General features: G+C 36.1%; 1 protein-coding gene across 4 annotated transcripts in view; it reads left to right on the top strand.

Moving 5' to 3' along the window:
- Positions 1–16,207, top strand: part of GABRA1 (gamma-aminobutyric acid type A receptor alpha1 subunit) — a 47,144-nt gene that overhangs the window by 4,067 nt on the left and 26,870 nt on the right. The window contains exons 1-4 of one of the 4 annotated variants that reach the window (XM_026858313.1): positions 39–130; positions 2,250–2,337; positions 6,134–6,246; positions 16,087–16,154. In XM_026858313.1, the coding sequence (XP_026714114.1) occupies positions 2,264–2,337; positions 6,134–6,246; positions 16,087–16,154 (255 nt within the window). In that variant the 5' untranslated portion in view covers positions 39–130; positions 2,250–2,263. Of the gene's footprint in view, positions 1–38; positions 141–177; positions 200–2,249; positions 2,338–6,133; positions 6,247–16,086; positions 16,155–16,207 lie in introns of those variants that run through there. The other 3 variants (XM_026858314.1, XM_026858315.1, XM_026858312.1) reach the window with 3 other exon arrangements.

Below are 16,207 nucleotides of genomic sequence, written 5' to 3' on the forward strand. Positions count from 1 at the left end.
CGCACCCGCACACCGCCCCCCCCCACACGCACCGCACACACACACCCGCACCCCCGCACCCCTCCGGGCGCTCCCGGCTGCGGGCACCGCGTCCAGGCGCGCAGGCGGCTCCTCTCCCCTCTCTCCGCAGGTACCGCCGGGTCCGTGAGATTTTTTCCTTTCCCTCCAGCTTGAAAATCCGCAGCGATCGATGGACATTGTAATTTATCTTATATATTATTTTTTTTTTAGCGTGGACTGATTTTCACCGGTCGCTTGGAAAAGGTTTTTTGGTGTGGTGTGTGTTTTTTGGTTTTTCGGTTGGGGTTTTGGGTTTTTTTTTCGAGGGAGGCGGTGGGAGGGGTGGCTTTCTCAGGGTGAGGGGGAAATACAAAGTTGAAATGCCGGGAGGAAAACAAGTCTCGATTTGCACCTCACAGATAGGCAAATCTCTCATCGGGAGTCAAAAATGCATCAAAATGCCCTCTTTTTTCCTCCTTTTTTTTTTTTTTTTTTTTCCAGTGGGCGCTGCTGAAATTCTCCCAGAAGCGTGGCTCTTTCTCCCATTTTGAATGGGAAAACCACAGCTGGTTTCACAGGCGGTGCGGACTGGGGGAGGCCAGGGGCTGGGGGCTGCTGGTGTTTAACGCTCCTTGCAAGTCTTTGTTAACATTTGCTTTTTCCAGCTGCAAGAAACTTTCCTTCTCCAGGATTTATAGTGCCTGTATGGGTTTAATGAAGCGGGGGGTGCTGGTGCTGGTGGTGGTGGGGTGTCGAGTGTGGAGCTCAACAGATCAAGATAGTTCAGAATAATTCACTTTCTGTCCTTTATCCCGAGGAGTCTTTTGCAAAGGCAGAAGTTGGCAGGACCGGGAGAAGGCGATTTTTGAAGCCACAGATGTTGCCTTTCCCTTTGTAAGGGGGCTGATCACAGGGCAAGTTAAGATGCAGCCTGGTCCCTGAAGATCTTTATCCACGCTTTCCTGTCACATCCAGCTCCTTCCTATCCAGTTAGATTAGCTCAGCCCCACTCAACGTTTATTTGCCCGTCATTCGGCTATAAACGCATTAATTATATCTCATTGCTTACATACCGCTTTGTAATGATATTTTATTGATTTAAATTGTCCCTGAGAGTGTGCAGTGAAATGGGGTAGCTTTACTTAAAGGTACAACAATATTTCTATGTACAGTGCTTCATTTTCTCAGGCATTTAAAAACTCCACTAACTGGGGGAAAATATAGGCTTCATATTTCATTGCTCTTGTTTAATGTAATGAATATTAAAAATCGAGTAGATTCCAGCACACAGTATCTATATACTTTACATATCTAGGGACTAAAAGGGACCTGCAGCATCTCCTGGGCAATCAGTTGAATCTGGAACACCGATTCTACAAATATCAGCTAACTTTGTATTTTATGGCTTATTAGAAAGCAAAAGAAACCTGAGCTGTGTTACTTTTTACTCAAAGGTAAACCGAGAGTAACTCGGAGAAGTCTGGAGAGAGGACAGGAGACATTTGGAGAGGAGGAGAAGGATGCTAATGCAAAAACATTTCCTAGCAGCAGTCAGAGACTGGTAGAGATTTAGGAGATGGTGTGTAGGTTGTCAGCACATGGTTTGATTATGAATCGTCCCCTTTAGCCCAACAAAAATATTAGTGTGCATATGTAGCAGCAGATCACAGAGTCTGAATCTGATCATTTTACTCCTTCTCTGATGCTAATATTTCAGGGAAGAAGACAATAGTAGTATCTGTAGAAGAAAGTTGCTTCCATTACATCAAAGCAAAGCAGTGGCAGTGGGAGAAGCACTGCTCTCCCCAGTCACACTACCTCACACTGACACCTTCCAAGGGGTTTGGGAGGATTCGGGCTGGTTCAAGTCAAACAAAAACCAGTTACACTTGGTTCTCTGGAAATGTTTTGGAGATGCCTTTTTCAACACAGGAGGAAACTGAGTAAGAATTGCCACAGAATTGGGGGACAGCAGCTTTAACTCATAATTGGTTTTGCTAAAGTTCAAGAATAATGCAAACAGGAATACACGCTTACTGCAACGTAAATCCCACCCTAAGCCTCTGTGTCTAAAAGTAGAAGGTAAATAGCAAAACAGCCAAGGCCGTGCTCCCTTATTCTGAATGACATGAGCATTGTGAGGTCATTGCCTGACATAAAATTATTCTGCAAAAGTTTCCAGAATGAGACTTTTTTTTCCACAATACCTGTTCTAATGCAGAGGATGTTGATGATTATTTTCCTTCCAGTTTCAGAGCCCACCATGAAGAGAGTCCTGGTGCTTTGTGACTGCCTCTGGGCCTGGAGCCTCCTTCTGAATGCACTGACTGAAAGAAGGTGGGGAGATATTTTTTAATGCACCAACATATTTTAGGAACCTTTAATTTAATATAGCAGCATAAGACAAGTACTGCATGGGCTGCACTACTACTAAGTGTATTGGGGGAAGTTAATCCCCGTTCAAATCCCAGCTAAATCTAGCTAAGGGAAGGCTGAAAGAAAACTGTAATTTGTTTGTATAACATCTTTTTCTGGTCAATATTATGAAGAAAAAAAAGCAAAAGCTTTCTGAAACAAATTGAAACCAAACTACCTCTTAAAAACCTGTGCAATCCTTTCTACTCTGATGTAATGACTGCTCAGAAATACAGGTTTCTTTAAAGGAAAAAAAAAAGTGTAATGAAGTTTTTTAAAATCTCATTTAAGTGCTATTTAGTAACTGTATTGTCCCTGGAAGCAGAGACAAAACTTTCACTTCTTCACTGGTCAGGATTGTGTCCTAACTTAGTAGCTGTTTTTGCAAATCCAGAGTAGACATTCTTGGTGAAGGGAGACTGCTTGGATGAAGAAGAATTTGTAAGCTCAAACTCCTTAACAGTTTATGGTTGAAAGACCGTGCTGCACTAAATTTTTATTGAATATATATTGAAATCATAAACTAAAAATAGGATTAGCATTAAGAACAATTTGTAATCATTCAACACCTCATCTAACAACTAGTAGGTTAACTAAAGACTGTTAAAGCAGTTTGGAGTATTCTTGAAGTACTCTCTGCAATTCAAAATTCAGTAAAGGTGTTTAAGAAGACTCACAAATACATTTCTGTATTTTAAAAATAATTATTAATGTCTTATCAATAATGCTACTTAACGACCAAAAAGCAGTAGAAATTTTATACTGTCAATAGTGATCCCTAAAAGATGTTTTTGTGCCTTGATCTCCACAGTGTCCCCTTTATGCATCCGCAGCTCTAGATAAACTTATCTGCTGGCTACCTTGAAGATTTTAAATAGAGTGGAGTGGGCAAAGGGCAAAGGTTCATCTGTACAAGCATTTCCTCTTAAAAAAAAGAAAAAGAATAGAAGTGGGTGATTCATGTAACACTTGCTGTATTGAATAAACATGACATTTTAGTTTTAGAAGCAATACCTTTATTTGATAATAAGAAAGGTGAGATTTGTAGTATTCATGAAGTACTTCATCTGGCCTAGCTAGAGAATTTTATGAATACATGTTTATTATATAGCTATGTGTACATATATATGTACATATATTTATTATATCTATAATATATACAGGTGCATTTTTAAAGTGGGAATTAAAATGCATTGGACTAGTGTTTAAAAATTATATGGTCTGTCACTATTATAATGACCTGTAGATGGAGTTAGTGCACAGTTTTTTATTATACTGTCGTTTAACATGAAAACACAATCGCATACAGACTTTTTCCTCAAAATATACACACCTTACATGAAATATACCTGTTTCTAAAACCATTTTGGCATAGTAACTTTCCTTGCCTTTTCTTCTGAAGTGCTGATAATCCTTAATGATAAGAAACAATTGCTGAATTAGATAAGAGTGTCTGTGATACAGACACAGTCTTTCCATATCATTCTTCTTGTCATAAAAAAACCAGCATTAGGACTATTTTAATATGTGTGCTTTGAATGCAAAATCCCAATCCCTCTGGACTTACAATATACTTCTTATGTACACAAATGTTCAGATTCTTCCTGTTGTGACCTTATGTCAGTTAAAGCCAGCTCTAACAGTCCTTTTTACCTCTGATAAAATGGTGGGAAGAACAGGTAAGGGTACTGACAAATGCGACACCCAGAATGGAAGCAGGGTGTTGGATTGCATCCTTTCTGACTGCACTGCCACTAGTCCATCGTTCTGATGCCTCTTCTGCAAACATACTCGTTTATTTAACACTAAAAATTCTGAAGTGTTTTTATATCCTTTTGCCACCTTAATCCTGATGACCTTCTGCTATCCTTGAGAGACGTATGTACAGCAGCCTGTGTACTGACAATGAGTGTTAATATAAGATTTAATCCAGTGAAACATCCTGTGTTGCAATTCTACCTAAGGCGTATGAGGAATGATCCTTTGAAAGATAATGCTCACTGGAGACAGCAGGAGAACTTGTTCTTTGGTAACATATAGGAAGCATAAAAGAAAAGAATATTAATGTCTGTGACTTAAAATTGTATGAAAAATAATTATAAATCAACCTTTTTTTTTTTTTATGAAGTGAAATGATATGGCTAGAGGAAATTTATAGTATTTTTAAAAAACTGTTAAGAGATTTTGTCTTCTTCATTAGAAACGGTGATTTATATGCATTAAAAAACCCTGAAAATTGGTCTCTACAAAGTCACATCCTATTGAAATAAAATGAAAGTTAGTAAAGCTTCTATAAGTGTCAGTTCTGAGACTCATTTAAATTTGTAGTGTTATGTATTCAAACATGTAAGGCAAAATAACTTGCCAAGCATTTCCAGAGTACCTATATTGAGGGTATCTTTTCTCCTTCTCTCTGGTTTGATACAAGTGGAATGTATGTGCGGGATACATGAAGGATGTTTGACTGATACAGCTTACAGAAAATAATTTTGCAGGTATTTTAACAGAACCAGATCATTTCATGTAACAGCATATTCCTCATAAAACGGGCTGTGCTGGTTAGAGCAGGAACAACTGGCAGAATGCTGAGACACGCATATAAACAGATGCCCAGTGGAAGAATCACTTCTGTGACTAGACCTGATCCTAACAAAAGTTTTTGGCACGGCACTGTTTATTCAGTTCAGTAGCAATGCATGTGACGAAATGATGTTTTGGAAACCACTGGTTTTGCTTTTAGTCATGGTGACTACACATGTTCATAATGGAAGTCTTCCCAGCAATGAATGAAAAAATGATACTGGGTTTGGCTTTAAGACAACTGTAATCTATGAGTAAGGGAATCATCTATGACAGTGTATTTGGTAAAGGTTTCAGATTTAAGAAGAAGGTTGATTCTGATGTCATCTACAGCAGGCACTAAGCCCAAGGATTTCATTCTGATTTGTATTGATGGAAGTAAGATTTTGGTAGTTGAGTTCAACGAGCTTAATTTTATTCCTTTTTCAAATAAAATTGCAGGACCTTTGGCTGAGTTAGAGATACGTGTTAGGGATGTACAAGCGAAGCCTTATAGATGTGAGAGATTTCCGTATCAACAGATGGTTTTGTTACACTTTTGTAAGGAAATGTTGGAGGTATTCCTCCAAATCTAATTGGTAAAGGAAAATGGGAAATCTAAAATAAAGCAAAATTATATACTGATCTATGAAAATGCATATTCACTTGATTTAATTCTATATTGATAAAGAAGACATCTCTGTATTTTATGTTTTATCTTTTTTTTTTAACATTTATTTTCAGTACTTGTGTCAGTGTTCTAAATTACTGTATCTTCCTTTGTATGCAAACTGTTTGTAACGATTATGAATTAAACACATTATCTTTTGCTGACAAATGAAGCTTTTACTGAGAAACACACATATTAGAACATTATAACCACTAATGATTAATGAGATAAACATTAAAGAACTGACATTCTGTTTGCTCACTGTTTATAGAGAAGCACTGATTTTCTATGATATTACAAAAAAAATGTACAATTTAAAAAGAAAATATTTAAGTGAAAGCACCCTATAAAGCACTACAGTCTTGTTTTATGAAGGAGACTTTGTGATCATAAACCAGTATAAGCAAGATTAAACAGATTTTGTAATTACTGTTTTGTAAGGTTAGTGGTGGATTACTGGTTTTCAGTGTTAACTGTTCTGTATTTCAGCTACGGACAAACCTCATCACAAGATGAACTTAAAGACAACACCACAGTATTTACCAGAATATTGGATCGTCTGCTGGATGGTTATGATAACCGCTTGAGACCAGGACTGGGAGGTGTGTTGTATTATAATTTTCAAGGTTACATGTTAGATAAAAATCAGTTAAAACAATGTTATTTTTTCATAATATACTTGTTTTAATTCTCTTTCTATATACACATAAAATAATGCTGATGTGTAATCCATTTAAAAAAAAAAATGCCATGCCTTCTCTGCCTGTCACACACTCGGTTTTCTCACTTATACACAAAAGAAGAAGAAAATGGTTCGCAATTCAAGAAGACCTCTGAATACGTATTAAAACTTCAAATATATGAAGACTAAAAGATAATAAAATATGATCTGTGACCTGACAAATGACAAGTTTTTGAATCAGGCCTAAACAGCACACCTATCTATGATGACCTTCATAACAGGATTTGATTTTCAAAGTGAAAGCATCAACCTTAGTCATAAAAGTCTCAGAGAAGTTTCTAAGATTGATTTTCTACTTTGCTACGTCAGGATTTGTTTCTATAACATTTTGCTTTCACAGCTTGGTAAAAATGTCTTTATTCTGCTCTTGGTGCTGAATCCGTAAAAAGGGTATAAAACCACATAGCAATTACATCTTTATAAAAACTTTGTTACAAAGCCTAGTCTTCATCAGCATCCCTACATTTACTCTTTGACTTTTTTCTACTGTTACACAATCCCCAAACCGGGTCTTAAAAGTTCGTCATTAACAAACATGAAAGGTCTAAACATACAAGCACTAATCTGTTGTTTTCAGTGCATGGAAAGGTTGGATTTACTTCCTTCAGATGTCTTTTCTTTTTCTTTTTTTTTTTTTTTTTTGGACTCCTCAGGTAAAATAAAACAAAGCAACCCACCCCACAAAGTATAGTTCAACCTGTTTTCATATATAATAGCTCTCAGAGGAACTGCATTATAAGAAGAACAGGGTATTACCTTAAGAGTTCTTATACCATCTCCTGCAGATGAAATGGAAGGTAATTAAGAGTAAGCTTATCCTGTGGTTTGAAGCTACCATCTTGCAACAGTTCTTGAATTGTGAGCCAACTTCTTCAATGGTTTGACTTCACTGACTTCAAGGAATGTCTAAAGAAAAAATGCCATTTATAAAGTATTAACTAACATGTTTAAAAATGGGTTGGTCTGTTCATTTTTTATTTTTATCTACCAGTTCTTCTTGCCTTACTTTGCTTACTTGTAACCCTTGGACTAGTGTAGAAACAAATGCTCCTTGATCTTTGATTAATGCAACTGTACAGTTCAGCCAGCTACTGTATCACAGTAAATAAACATAGCAGAGAAGGCAATAAATAAATGAAACTCTGTAGAGTCTGGTACATGTCTACAAGAATAATCTGAGCATATGATGATTTCTTTTATGAGTTTTGTAGCTATTATGCTTTGTTTAACATTTACTAGAAGAGCAAACAAAGGGAGATGCAGGGGAAGGATTTTCTCTCATTCTCTGGATTGCAATTTATAGAACTAATCACATCAGTATAGACTCTGATGTGTATATATATTTTTATATAAGTTTCTGAAGCAATACTTCAAGCGTGTACTGGGAGAACAGGTCTGCCTACCTCATGAAAGGATCATTCAGCCAGTTAAAACTGACTCCTGACAGAAAGACTGTCTAATGTAACTGCTTCTATAGGAGGAAATGAGTGTCTTCATTGTATCACTATCCATTAAAAGCAAAAATGAGTGAAGCACAGGAAATACAGGGTGAAGGGAAGGCAGGATTGGAGTAGTTTCTTTAACCAAGGGTTAGAGAAGTTTAAATAATCTTTGCATCCCTCCTTTTTTGAATTGCAATGCATGCTCCTGCCTGTAGCCAAGAACCTAGAAGATTACAATTTTCTTGTTGCTCTATGCATTATAGTTTCACGGTGTCAGTTCAGCAGAGTAAATTTATTTTATCTGTTATATTTATCAGCTTTGAATACTAGAACTAAAAGTACCAGGACTTTTAAAAAATCCCATCTGATGAAACTGTGAGCAGTAAATCAACGTTTAAAATCAAATATAGTAAAAAACAGTTTTACTCTTTTGACTGTTGAATAACACTTTATTCAAAAATCAAAAACAAATATCAGAAACTAGGGACAAACATTTAGGCCAATGTTTCCAATTCTGGTACCAATTTATAATAACAGGTTTGCTCGAATTTTTGAAATTCACCTCTGCAAAACCTTCTTGCTGAGATATCTAAATATGAGCTAAGAACCTCCAGATGACTCAGTTTTGACACATTTGATTTAGACACTTGGTATAATGGGGAAATGTATTCCAAAATGTTCCATATGTAAAAATATCCAGTGAGAAATCTAAATCAATATATGCAATATAGCACGGGTTTTGGAGTTAGAAGTTCAATAGCCTTCAATTATAGCATGATCTGTCGCCGGAAATCTTAAAGAAGAGTAGGAGTTTCACTGTTCTTCCCAACATCAGTGATGGCTTCTTAATAAATATTTCAATAAGAACATAGTTTTTATCAAAAGAGAAAGTTAAGAAAGCTACCAATATAGCATCATTTTTAGATATATAGAATTAGGTCTAAAACTCATTCATTCTGTATTAGCTGTGAAGTAGCTATTGGAGCATTTAAGAGACCAGACACCCTCATACATACACGTTATACTGATAAATTTTACACTGTTAGGCACAATGTAAGTCTGTGTACCACTGATTACACTATAGCACTCTTCTAATGATCCAAAACTGTCTGTCCTTTCTATGCCTTCTGCCAAACAGTAGATGAAGCAAAGCATTGCATGGTACAGTTACTTCCTTGTACAGAAAGGGGCATATTGCAGAAAACTCTCTGCTTATCCCTGTACGACCTTTCCTTCTGTAGTGCAGTTTTTCAAATATATACACCTACAGGAAACAGAATTCTGTGCATGAACAGAATCAGAAAAGAGAACAAATTTCTCTCTCACCTATGGAAGAAAAGGTAGATGATAGAGTTTCTTGTCAGTTTATTTGTTTCTCCTTCCTTGTGTTTATGTATGAAGAATTCAGTGACAAAAAGGTACATATACTGAAAAATTTCCCCCTTTTTGAAATAAATGCCATGATCTATCTCTATCCCAAGTTTGCAAACTTCCTATTAGTGTGGTGAACAGTTTCATTGCCTGGTAGAAATATCCTGGTGAGGCCCATGAGGCACCATGAAGCCAGGACCAAGCTCCTGGAGAGATCTCATTACAAATATACACTGTTGGAGCTGTACTCTGTTCACTGGAAAGCCAGGTTAAGAGGTGGAGCATTAAGATACTGAAACAGTTAGAGGTGCTAAATTTTGAATCACTCTTTCAGAATTCATGGAGTAATTGCTAGATTAATATTAAGACCTCCCTTTCCTTTTTTTATATCTTCTTTTGAGGTATCATTTCGAAAGGAAAACTAAAAACCACATATACTCCATAAACAGTATGGGAATGAAAATTATTATTCGTCACCTAACCCATTAAGGCCATATCTGAAATTAAGTGAGCAGCTCTAAGCATTTTGCTGTTAAACAAAGAAGGAATTCTTTCTCATTAACAAGAATAGAAAAATATGGAGTAGGTCACCCATGGGGAAAAATGATAGTGATTGAATATGCTCATTATTTACAAAATAGCATTGTGGCTAAAATTAATCGGATTTTCCTTTAAAAGAAACACGCAGCACTATGTTATGCATTGGCACATTTGCACCTCTTATGAATAATTATTGATATAAATTATGTTATTTAGATGTTTGCCTCCTTCATATGTGGGCCTAGTCACTTAGTCAGACATTGCTAGGAAATAGCATCTGTTGTACCCATCCATAAACATGGACAAATAACTACATTTACAGTTATTTATGCCTGGAAAATAGAACTTTCAAAATGAATGCAAAAACGTTCTGAAACACACTAGAGGACACCTATTAACTCTATGAGAGGATAATAATTTACAAAAAGCAAGGAGGATGAATTGCAGAGAGTAACATTGAAGCTGAAAAAGAGGAAATCGTGTTAGACATTAAGGAAAAAAATAAACAGTGAAGTCATTTAGGTAATAGCATAATTTTCTGTGGGAACTATCTGGATCCTAGAACTAGAGGTGATCAAAAATAGGCTAAATAATAAAGACACTGTTCTCTTTTCAAATACACAATCCTGAACAAAACAAAGGATCAGATAGTGCTGTGAAAGAGTCAAATTTAAGGAGGAAAATTCACCTCGATGTTTGGTGACCTCTCCTAGCAAACAACTATATCTAGAGCCTGAGTTTAAACGTATTGAAAAGCAACAAAGAATGGTGGAAAAAGTAAGTCCTTTAGATAAATGGATATGCCATTGCCTTTCGGACTAGGTTGTATTCATGTGGGGAATAGAGATGAGCCCTGGGATGCCACCATGGCAGATTTGGAATGCCACAGTGAAAAGAGACAGGGCTTGATCAGGGCAGGTTGGTTGGACTTGGAGCTGGGATTCATTAACGGGAAATAGGTGCAGCTACAGCTTTAAGACTATTGCCTTTGCAGTGCACACATCCCCTCTTTAAAAATAAAGGATATCACATGGTCTTTTTAACTTAGAATAACTGTAAATGTCTTCTATCCTTTTGATAGGGATTCTGTAGTGGAAAGCTTGTTTAATACAGAACTAAGGACAAGAATGGGTTTGATCAGGCAGGCCAGAATCTTCCTAAATGAAATTTCTTTTATGGTTGGGTCAAATGCCCATTAGATCATCTCAAGTAGATTATCAACATTACTTCAGTATTGAACAGAATTATACTTGGTTTATGCTATCAGTAAAAGCTATCAGTTGATCTCTCCTGTGTACTGTTTATCAAAATTGAGTATGACTGTCCTCCTTAAATGGAATGTTGGACCATCTCAGGCAATTCATTACTTCCAGAGAGTCCTTATATTTAAAGTGACAGAAAATAAACCTGGCAGTATTACATTAATTAGGTTTTAAAATTCAGTTTTATGAGAACATTATCTAAAAATATATGATAAACTTATGTCTTTGTGATTGAGGCCCAAATGGAAATTGTTGAACCCATATCCAAGCTAACTCAGAGTTTAGGGAAAATACGTTTTTTGTGCATGTGTGTAATAAAAATTTAGTTAAACCTAAATGTTTCTACTCTAAATGAAAAGAGAGTCCAGTACTGGACCCCTACACCTAATTCTGTAAGTAAAGAAGGACTAGATGCTACACTTAACTCTGTGAAAACTGAAAGGGCTGATTTTGGTCTTTTTTCCACTCTGTAGGCACCACATGGATGTAAAGACAACTGTAAAAAGCCATAGAAGTTCCTAGGAAAATTGATTTAATACAACAGTAGGGAGGTAGGGAGGATATGAGCAGCTTTGAGCTGTTAATTGGCATGTGGAGAACTGCCATGATACTGCACAGCTTTGAGTAAATCCTTCATAGCAGCACAAACTACGGCTGGGTGAGCGCAGGACAGCTCACTGTTCTTCCTTTTGGTCTCTACTCTTACAAAAGCAGCAGCACAGAATTCTTACGGGTGTATTTGTTGTGGTTTTTCAATCAAAATACTTCATAGGATGCAGCCAGGATGATGAGTCTACATGACTTTTTTTAGTAATAATAGTGTACTCTATACAGACATCTAAACTCCTTTCATTCAAAACCATAGGAAAAGTCTTCTCCATTTTAACAATTATAGCACACGCTTACAGAAGACGTGCAGGAGGAACTAGTGCATTACCAAACAAGATGGAATTAATTTAAAGCACCAAAATGCAATTCAAATAAGCCTTGTACTTAAATGCTGGCAGGTCAGAAAGGAAAATAGTTAATGTATAGTTTTCTAGGATAAATAGGCTTATTTCCTGCTGTTTAAATAAATCTGTATTTCTTATTTTGTTCTCAATTTGTAATCCAATCACAATTCTAGCAATAATGAGCTCCCTGGGAGTTTAAATCAAAATATTTATTGTTACTAATTTTGAGAGTTTACGTTAGTCTAGCATCATTAGCAAATCGCAGTGGTTGTAAACAGTAAAATTACAGTAGTTGGTGTTGACTGGTGCTTTCATAGCTATATGTGGATCATTTGCCTGAGGCTGTGTTCCAGAGTGTCTAGGTGTGGTACTCAGTTGCTATTTTGCTGATCAGTAACTGCTGGATGCTATGGTTACCCTACAGTAAAACTAGAAAGTCATTAATAAATTCCTTGTGGTTTTTTACTGGAAGTTTTTACAGAACTTTTGTCCTGGTTTCAGCTGGGGTTGAACCATGACAGTGTTCTACAGATATCCCTACAGTAATTAGTCCTGGTTCTTGAGATAGATGTTACAGTCCAGAGAAATGGTGTCTTTACGATGGATGGGTTTATCCTCAGCAGTCCAATCAGCTCCTGACTTGAGCTTGTTTTGTTCAATGACTTAGAATCTTCTCTAGTTCTTAGGGATATTGTGAAGGTTTTGCATATAGTGCAGTATTTGAGGTTCCTGAAAAATGCATTCTGAGCATCTGAAGCATAGTTTAAGCCTTCCCATGGTAATCGAGCTTCAAACTGAACATAGTTAACCTTGATTCTAAATATATAGCCCAACTCTATGAGTAAACACATGTCCTGTGCAGGAGTGACTCACAACTTCTGAAGCTGTTAACAAAGCACAGTTGAGTCATCTAATTAGTAAAACAGTAAACAAAAATTTCAAAACTTCCATATGGCTTTAGAGGACCTAATCTTATTCTGTGCATTCATACACACTATTTCATTGCTCTTGAAAATGAGGTACATATCAAAGAAAAAAAGAAACCATTTGATGGTGTGTACAGTGGTTTTAACTGGATTTGAAGAGACCTGGGATTAGATGCTCTGCAAAAGTGTAATCAGTATGAAGATAACAAAATCTCTTGTGAGTTCAGAATCTGAATTTTCTATTATTATTTATGACTTATCACTTAAATTATCTTCAATGTTATATAGAAATGAAAGGTATCACTCATTTTTCCGCTCCCTTGGAAATATTCCATCTTATTGCCAAAGCCTTTAACTTCCATTCTGTGTCCTCAAAGTGATTTTCTTAAGCCTCAACCTCTCTACTGTGACCATGTCTCCCAAAACTAGAATTCGGCATACCGCTGCATATGTCGCTGATTCAAAGGGTATATTCTGCTTGTGCAAGGTAAATCAGTTAGCTATATTATATTAAATAGAGGCTCACTCAGAGCTGGTACTTGAGTTTACACCATTAAGGGAAAAATGTATTGTGCCTGAAGAGCTTCTAGCATCCTCTTTCTCCTAATGACACCAGTGGAAGTGCCTCAGTGGAAAAGAGATGGAGAGGTGGGGAGCCAGGATGAAAGATCTTTAAAAGAGTAATTTGAATTTCACTTTTTGAGACGTGAAAAATAGGTTTCATGACAATACTAGTTTTTCAGTCTTAAGAAACGGTGATTCAGTAGCTGGAACTTAAAGAATACATTGAGCACCATTTTACTGGAACTTGTGAAATCTCCATCTTCTTTTTCTGCCAGCTGTTTCATACAAGACCACAGCCTCTTGAACTGTTGTGAAAGTGAGTGGCTGAAGGAGAGAATACTTTTCTTCCAAGTGAAGTAATTTCTGGACAAACATATTCTTTTGCCAGTAATAGAAGGTTACATTTTCACTGTGAACTTCTTTAAGTCCAGAGCCTATTAGATGTCAAAAGAATGCCTTAAGTTGGTTGAAAAGCTTGTAAAAAATAAGGTCACCCATTAATTTCACTGAGCAGCCAAGGAGGAAATATCACCTATCTAATGCTTTTGTCAATAGTCACTGTAGTTTGTACAGATCTCAGTAACAGATGTAAAGAATGGGAAGAATATTATTAGGCAATTCAACTACATCATAGTGTTTTACTTTCTGTGATTATGAATAACACATTGAAAATTTCATCCTTTAACTTTTTTAATGAGTCCCGGAGATTATTTTTGCTACCATCTAATTTTTGCATTAACATGCTAACAGAATACAAGTGTCATTCAATGCATTACTAGAATGATAGTAGAATCAGATCTAATACTACATCTTGATTATCGCTGCCTCACAAAAGGAGATATTTTATTGAATATATATAAAACATTTATATTAAACTGCTTACATTTATATATATTTAGAAGTTGTATACTTTTTTGAATGAAAGTGAAAGAACTTTATGTGCATTGTAAAACACTGATGCTCATTAGAACTTTTGCCTCAGTCACAGAAATGTCTATTTTTACTGGCTGCTTAACCTTGATTCCTTATTTCACTTCTATTCTGTCAGAACTTTCTTGTCAGATGGAACAAATCGTATATAAACAGTCCAAAGCCTTTTGAAATGAGGGTTATATTAAATTAAGTTTTTTATTATTTTACAATATTTAAATAAAATTATAGATAGGTACATATGTATGTTTCTCAGTCTTAGGAAAATTTTTGCCTACTACATGACTTTTGCTTACTATGCATGTACTTTTCTGTTAGTCGCTTTTCTCTAGGATTACTTTTAATATTCCAAATGTCTCAATTTATTTCTTTTTTGCAAGTTATTAGAGAAATGTATCACTCCTTCCATAACTAGAATTTCTACCAAAAACCTCATGCTGGTTTGTATAGCACTATAGTAAATGTAGTCAGACTTAGATCACTGTAAATTCTGAAAGCTGATGGGGTTAGCTCCACTCAACACTGGATTTATGCCTCCAGGTGGTGTTACTCCCTGTAGCTATATTTAAATCAACAGAGTTATTTTGATATATGCCATCCTGGGTGAATATTTTGTGATGTGTGGTCTAGAAGATACCAGTATGTTCAGAAGTGACTGATACTCTTGTGTGTGTGTGCGTGTAAGTGTAGAGGGGAGGAGAGGAAGGGGGGAGGTTAAGCTTATGAGTTTCTCAAAGTGACTTTTAACAGTAGATCTGCAGAAGCCAGAGGTTTGTCTTTTTCTGGAGATCAGCACCATTTTGAGTGTCTCAAACTCAGCATTTGTGACTACTAAAATAATTAGACTCTTCTGAAGTGGCCAAGAGCATTATGCCATGGAGCAAATTTACATCCTTGAAGTTACAGAGAAGTCTAGCTGTATAGTATAGCATATACATATAACGTGTTATGTACACGTTACAGATTTCTGAATTATTATTTATACTGATCAATCACTGAGGCCTATAAAACAAATTTGGTAGTTTAAGGGAAATCTAATGTTAATGCCGATATCAGTTTAAAAAGAAAGCTAAAACAAACTATAACATTTATATATAAGTCAAAAACTGTCATAGAGAAGTTTAGCTAATATTTATTTGGGAAAGTTTCAACTGCTTTTGGTTTATTGCAGTTAAAGGTAATGCGGCCATTTTTAAGTCATGCCAACAAAATAGTGTTATGTTTTTATACACTGTAATGTATTCTCTTTTTCTTCTATGTTCCTGTGTTTCAATACAAGATACATAATTCATAAACCCAGGGTTAATTATTAGAGACCTCTATTCAGCTTGCCCAGAAAACACTGAGTACCCAGTCAGACTTTTGAGTACTGCGTAAAATATTCAGCACTGTTTATATTGTCAGACAAGAAGATTTATTAGTCAAAGAGTGAAAAGATTTACACAACAGTGAAACTATGACTGCTGTACTGTGGCATCGCAAGCCATGTCCCAAAAAGTTCTGTGGAAACACTAATAAAAAAATTGTTGCTGACAATATAAACTGTGAAATTACATCTAGAAGCAGTAAATTATCAGGATCGTATTGTAGACCACTTTTAGAATGGCTAATCAAACCCAATAATTTTTCTATTTATTGTGGGAATTGGTAGTGGTTAGATCTAATGAAGACTGTTGATAGACACTCACTGTCCTAATTTCCTGCTTCATCAGAGCGTGTAACTGAAGTGAAGACTGACATCTTCGTCACCAGTTTTGGGCCTGTCTCAGACCATGATATGGTAAGTGATGGCATATATTTCTACAGCACTCATTTTCTCTTTTCTTTTTAATT

Source organism: Athene cunicularia (assembly GCF_003259725.1).
Source record: "Athene cunicularia isolate RWA chromosome 13 unlocalized genomic scaffold, athCun1 chr13_part1, whole genome shotgun sequence".
Lineage (NCBI taxonomy): Eukaryota > Metazoa > Chordata > Aves > Strigiformes > Strigidae > Athene > Athene cunicularia.